At 43.3% G+C, this 6,583-nt stretch overlaps 1 protein-coding gene across 2 annotated transcripts; it reads right to left on the bottom strand.

Annotated features, from left to right (window-relative positions):
• Positions 1–3,374: 3,374 nt before the first annotated feature.
• Positions 3,375–5,037, bottom strand: LOC109778417 (cytochrome c6, chloroplastic). 2 transcript variants are annotated; one of them, XR_005767472.3, is made up of 6 exons: positions 4,726–5,037; positions 4,490–4,572; positions 4,362–4,393; positions 4,194–4,257; positions 3,899–4,109; positions 3,375–3,654 (listed from the first exon to the last, which is right to left on the bottom strand). XR_005767472.3 is itself a non-coding variant. In XM_020336976.3 (5 exons), exons 1-5 carry the CDS (start codon positions 4,931–4,933, stop codon positions 3,969–3,971), a joined length of 528 nt encoding a protein of 175 aa, XP_020192565.1. In that variant the 5' UTR covers positions 4,934–5,037; the 3' UTR covers positions 3,811–3,968. The 2 variants fall into 2 exon arrangements, 1 of the variants encoding a protein (XP_020192565.1); XM_020336976.3 differs by lacking the exon at positions 3,375–3,654 and having other exon boundaries at positions 3,811–4,109.
• Positions 5,038–6,583: the final 1,546 nt, after the last annotated feature.

The following is a 6,583-nucleotide window of genomic DNA, read 5'->3' on the forward strand; positions in this document are numbered from 1 at the left end:
GACCTGATCTAGTTTAGTCATTTTGTGTTAGATTCTGGCCTTTTGCTTTCAGACATAATTTAGTGTGTTGTAATGTACTTTGGCCTACTAATTTAACGTTGGGCACTTCTTCCACTTTTTTCTAAAAAAACATTTTGTGGCAGGAGCACAGAAGATGGCGAGAGAGTAGCGGGAAGCTTGTCAAATTCTATCTGTGCAACACATGTGCAATGAATCAAGACGAGTGTCGGTGCAAGGACGCCACGACGGGGGAAAGTCAAAGACAAAACCCAAGAGGAGGTCGCAGACGATGAATGCAGATGCAATCAAAGCATGCGGTTGTGTAGATAACCTAGGAGGGCAAGAGCTCAGGGGCTTATGGCACAAGACGGGAGGCATTAGCGGATGGTCGACATGACATGGTAGCCTCCTTGGTGCAGGAGGAGAGGTGCCGAAGCAAACTAGGCGCGGGGCTGCGGGAGCTCGAGCAGCGTAATCATGGCTTCAGTTAGGCAGTCTGCCTTGTCATCTCACAAAGTGGCGGTGTGGGCCTGGAATGGAATGATAGTGATGCGGGGAGAACTTTGGTGGCAGCTGGCATATGGTGGAAACGGCGGTGGCGCTGTGAGATCGCCGGACGGGAGGCGGCTATTGCTTATAAAATTTCTTGTCACTAAAAAATGGAAGCACATAGTGCCCTCTACTTTCACTATTTCCTAAATATGAGTCATAAGGAGTGATTTCGTAGGGGTCTTGGAGAATCCCTAAGCAGTTTCATGATTAGTTGATTTGTAAATCGCGTTGGGAGTACACGCATGTCTGGCGGCTCATTGTTTTGGCTAAAAAAAGTACTAGAGCACTAACATTGACCGCATTATTGATCTAATAGAATACAATATTGGCATGGAAATCTTATCAACTAAAGGTTTGGTCGGAGATGGCTCAATTGGATGAATATGATATAGTCTACTTGGCATTCTTATGTGTTACAGAATGGAACTCCTCAAACGCAATTACATTGTAAGAGGGGGGAGGTGCAAGGATCCTCTGTTTCCTCTTATTTTTGTGCTTGTAGTACATCTTCTTGAGGATATTTTTAACGAAGTTTTAGCTAACCAATTGGTTTCGGCTCCTTTGCATATCACCTCACACCCTGAGTTCCCAACTATCTAGTATGTAGATGACACTATTTTGATTCTTCCTACTGATGAAATTCATACTCAACACACCAAATGCATGTTTCTTCACATTACTTCATATACTAGTTTGAAAGCTAACCAAAACAAGTCTATCATGGTGCCAGTCAATGTTTCTGCTGTCAAAATGCAATTCCCAAGTCTATCATGGTGCCAGTCAATGTTTCTGCTGTCAAAATGCAATTCCCACTTCCACTTTCGGAATTCAAGGGATTTTTTCCTTCACCCGTATGGGTTTGCCTATCAGTGTTGATAAGTCAAAGACTGATGATTTTCTATCTCTTCTCCATAGGATTGAGAGAAGCCTTGCTTGTTATTCCACCTTCCTATCATACGGAGAGAGATTGTAATTTATCAAGTCAATGTTCACTAGTTTTCCCACATTTTGTATGGCTCAACTGGACGAAATCAATAAATATTTCGAGCAATTCCTTTTGAGAAATTATTAAATTCAAGAAAACGGTGCTACTCTCATTTCTTGGGATAAAGTGTATAACCCAAAGTACAAGGGGGATTGGAGTTCTTGACATTGATGTCCACAACAAGGCCTTGTTGATCAAGTATCTTCATAAATTCTTCAATGGTGCTAACCTACCTTGGATTAAACTGGTATGGGAATCCTACTATGAGAATAATTCTCCATGTGAAAGGGTGGTTGGCTTTTTTGGGTGGAGAAATATGTTGAAACCCATCCCAGAATTTATGCATGGGGGCACATATGAGGCTGGTCAAGGAAACACAATTCTCCTGGCAAGATAATTGGAGAGATATGGCTCTTAAAGTCTACTACCCATAACTACACTCATTTGCTATCGATGACAAATGCTCAATCTAATCTATCCATCAAACTCATGATCTGGAGGATAATTTCAATAGACCACTATCAATTCAAACATTTCAACAATTCCAACTCCTCCAACAGATCTCATCAATTGCAGCAGACAAATGACTCGGATAAATGGAATTACTCCTGGAATTCTTCCAAATACTCCTCAATGAAGATGTACAACATCCTAAAGAATTGAAGAATTTTCCACCATTTATTTAGTAAACTCTGGAAGAGTGCCAACCAGTTGAGTTGTAAGTCTTATTTTGGCTATTCCTACATGATAGAATTAACATAGTGAACCTGCTTCATTGAAAGTCCTTTCACATGCCCTCTTATTCATGTACACTATGTGATGCAAATGTTGAGAAAACTTTGTTACACTTGTTTTGGGAGTGCCCTTTTGCTCCGAGCAGCTGGGACTCTATCACACCTCGAAAAAATGGAGACGTCTGATTCTATGACCCATTCTATGAGGAGGTCAGATTGGCATGCCAAGTACTTCCTAAGATTTTTAGTTAGAGGAAAAGACGCCCAAAGGGCATCTTAGATATGGTAATTATCAAGGAAAAAAGTTTGTACAATGGAAATACAAGTGTGACGATACATGAAGCCGTCGGTAGCCCCAATAGGGTGGTGCGCGAGACCGAAAGTACCAGAGGGAATCTCACATGAGGCGTTTACCCAGGTTGGGCCCTCATTGCAGAGGTAATACCATTCTCCTGCTTGGATTTGCTTGATATGACGGTCGCCTCGTATGAGAGGGTTATAATGAAGGTGGAGGTGAATCTATGGAGACTAAGGTGGAGATTATTATGTGTCTCGGCTGTCCCCCGGGTCTCACCTTAAATAAGGGGACGAGACCTAGGGATGCATGGTTTACTAATCAACAAGAGCCCTAGGTGTTCCTAACTTGTATGTCTAGATGTTTAACTAGACCATGTCTTGGCCTGTTGGCCCCCAGGTCTGTTGACTGGCTTCTCGATTAACGGGCCACCTTTGGGACTATGCACCGTCAAAGTGGACACAGAACGACCAGTAAAAAAATTACATTGAAAATCATACCAGCATTCTTCTTCCTCAGATTGTACGTTGTCCGTTGAAGCTTGAAAATTGCACTGAACCAACAATAAAGTAAAAGGACACCTGCAAACGCTCTCGCCATACCAGGCTTTATTAAACCGCAATAATCACTCACTGTTTGGAATGAGATCACATCGCTAAAGAAACGTTGGTTGGAGCATCAGCCCATGCAGGACAGACTTGCAATCCATTACCACCGGTCCAGAGAGTTGGAGAAGGTGGACCATGTTGCATAACAACATTGAAGAAGATGTCGAAGTCACCACACCAATAGCCAGACAATTGCTCTCCTTGATAGATACACGGACTACCAAGCTCCAAGGAAAGCCAATAGATCTAGCAACACAAACTCTCAAAGGTCCTTTGTCAGTCCATTTCAAACGTTGTCGATGTAAGGAGAGACCGGAGAGACCATAATTCAATAGGTCATCATTGCCACCTCTCGTTGATGTCGTGAGGGAAACAATTTTCCTTGAAAGCATCATTATGGGTTGTTGGAATATTTGAATTCAGCGCAATGACAAGATCTTCAAAAGTGCCCCTCCACATATCCAAGGATGGCACATCAATCTGAAAGATAATCTCAGAACTGTTTATTTTTTCTTTTTCTCTCGGAATAATATCAGAACTGTTATTCACAAAGCTAAGTAGATTAAAGCAAGCCAGCTCACAAACTAGCCAGCATCTCTTATGTAGGCCTTCTATTTTTTGGCATGTAATCTTCGATTACGTGAATAACTATTTTCATTTTATTAATATAAAATTACTTAGAACAATTGTTCTACAGTTTGCGAGTCAAAAAAAAAAATTTAACCTCATCAACAGTTATGGTTTCAGCCTCCTCGCGAAATGGAGCCAGCACCTCGTGTTCAACCGTAATCGGATCACTCGACATCACCGTCGATCTTTGGCCACCCGTTCTCTGCTTGCGATTTGACAAATGCTGCAAGCATCTTGATATCCTCTTCAGGCAGCCGGGGGCCGAAGGTACACTGCCCTCTCGGCGTGCATTGCTCTCCATAACCCTACACACACGACGAGGCTCATTCATAGTTGCAAAACGTTTACTCCTGTCAACGACGTACATAATGGGTGCAAATTTTACGTACCGGCATCCTTCCCTTCCCGTAGTAAGTGATGTTGTATATCTCTTCCTCCGTGGCAACTCCGTTCCTGAAGCAAATTCAAAATTTTCTCTTTGCCACAGTCAATATAGACCGAATAAGAAATTGAATGCAAGCTGTAGTTTAACAAATGGCTCTGCCATACGGCCATACCTCTCAAGATCCTTCATGGAGAGGGTGGCGCCCTGGACATGATCAAGCAGCAAGCTCAGAACAAAGGGATGATCTGAACCTGGAATTTACAGTCGTTTCGACCGTGCAAGGGATTTCAGCAAACTCACCGGCTGTAGGATGTTCCCTCCCGTGTCGTGGCACCCGATGCACGCTTTCCGGAACAGCGCCGCGCCTTGGGATTGGGCAAACGCTGCGCAAAAATAAAGGAAACGGATGAATGCCATGTGGTCGATCGACAAGCAAAATTCAACGTATATTTTGCCACACCTGGTGTGCACAGTGCATGCAATGGATCGAAGTCTAGAACAAGCATCTCTACTGACAAGCGGCAGGCTAGGCAAACCTGGTGGAGTACCGGCAGGAATGCCAGGAGACGCGGCGGCGGCGGCGAGGAGGAGCGACGCGGCCAAGAGCGGCGCGGCAGCGCACCGTCTTGCGGCCACGGCGAGAGAGGCAGGCGCCTGCTTCAGGCTACAGCGGCACGCCGTCCTACTCCGAGAACACTGAGACTGCGGCGCCGGCGGCCGCGCGGCCAGGGAAAGCTGGTGCATCGCGCGCCCACCGGCACTCTGGCAGCGGAGGCTGCTGCCGGTTGCCTCGCTCGAGGTAAGATAAAGAACTTGTTCAAGGAGACGACACGTAGTAGTAGCGGGTGGAAGGATCGGGTTGGGGGAGGTCGTATTGGACGCTCGTAGCGTCCAATAGCGAGGCCCGGGTCCGACTGGGCTAGACCGTTTGCAACGTACTCCGTCCGGTTGACTGGTCCATTTGTATTTCGTGCCCTAACAAAATATAAAAATATACCTTGTTTGTCACAAAAGTTATAGTGTTGGATTCATAGTTCAAAGATATTTCCAATGATATTATTTTAATGGTATATAACTTATTTTTTGTTGGTTTTTTTCAAAAAAAACTTTCAATCTATTCATCTTGGCAGTACAAGGAACACTACAAATAACAAAAATTACATCTAGATTCATAGACCACCTAGCGACGACTACAAAAACTGAAGCGAGCCAAAGGCGTGCCATCGTCATCACCCCTTCCTCGTCGGAGCCGGGCAAAACTTGTTCTAATAGACAGTCGGGAAGTCGTCGTGATAAGGCCACATAGGACCAGCGCACCAAAGTAACAATCGTTGCAGATGAAGAGTAGAGTAGATCAGAAGGATCCAGCCTGAAGACACATGAGCGTAGACAAACGACGAATAGACCAAGCAGCTCGACCAAAGATGGATCCGCCGAGACACATCTCCACACGCACACTGACGGTGCTAGACGCACCACAAGAACGGGGTTAGGCGGGGAGAACCTTATTCCATCTTCAGGGAGCCCCCGCGGTCTCGCCTTCCTAAATAGGACACAAATCCTAACAAAACTCAAAGTAACATCTAAAAACTAAGCCCTCCCACCGGCAAGGATCGCTATCCACCAAGTCTTTATGGCCGTAAGGCCATCGGAGACAAGGCGGACCGGCGCTAGCGCCGGCGGGAGGCGGAAAAACCCTAAGCGTGGGAAAGGAGGCGGCGGCTACGTGATTTAATTGTTAAAGTTTAACTCAAAATATAAGAAGGATTGATAAACCAAACGGAGGTAATATCGACCAGCACATGATGGTGTAGCGCACACTGTAGCGACCGGTCTCACTGTGTCTACCGGTTTTTCACCGTAGACGTATCTGCACTGTTTGGTTCACTGTAGTAGGTTAAAAAAATGCGGTTAACATTGAAAAAAAGTGAATATATCTTGAAACGCAAACATTTTTCAAGTTTGTGAACATTTTTTTAAAACCCTATGTTTTCCAAATATTGAACATTTTTTTTGAAAATGCGAACAGTTTATAAATATTTAGAACAATTAATTTTCTAAATTCAAGTTTGTTGATAAGATCGAATAATTTTTAAAAATTGAAATAAAAAACAAATTTGTGAACATCATTTGAAAAATAAACCATTTTTTATAATGCAAATATTTTTTCAGAATTAAGAAGATTTCTTGAAAAAGGCTAACATCTTTTGAAGATTCCCAAACAAACTTTGAAAAAGGGAATTTTATAAAATTCCTGAATAAAATTTTGAAAGCAGGAGATTTTTATGAAATTCTTGAACATTTTTGAATTTACGTTTAAAAAAATTCGAAACATTATTTGTAAATCTTGAATAATTTTTAAAAGAGGATATTTTTGTAATGTGTAACAATTTT

Source organism: Aegilops tauschii, chromosome 2 (assembly GCF_002575655.3).
Source record: "Aegilops tauschii subsp. strangulata cultivar AL8/78 chromosome 2, Aet v6.0, whole genome shotgun sequence".
In the NCBI taxonomy this organism is placed as follows: domain Eukaryota; kingdom Viridiplantae; phylum Streptophyta; class Magnoliopsida; order Poales; family Poaceae; genus Aegilops; species Aegilops tauschii.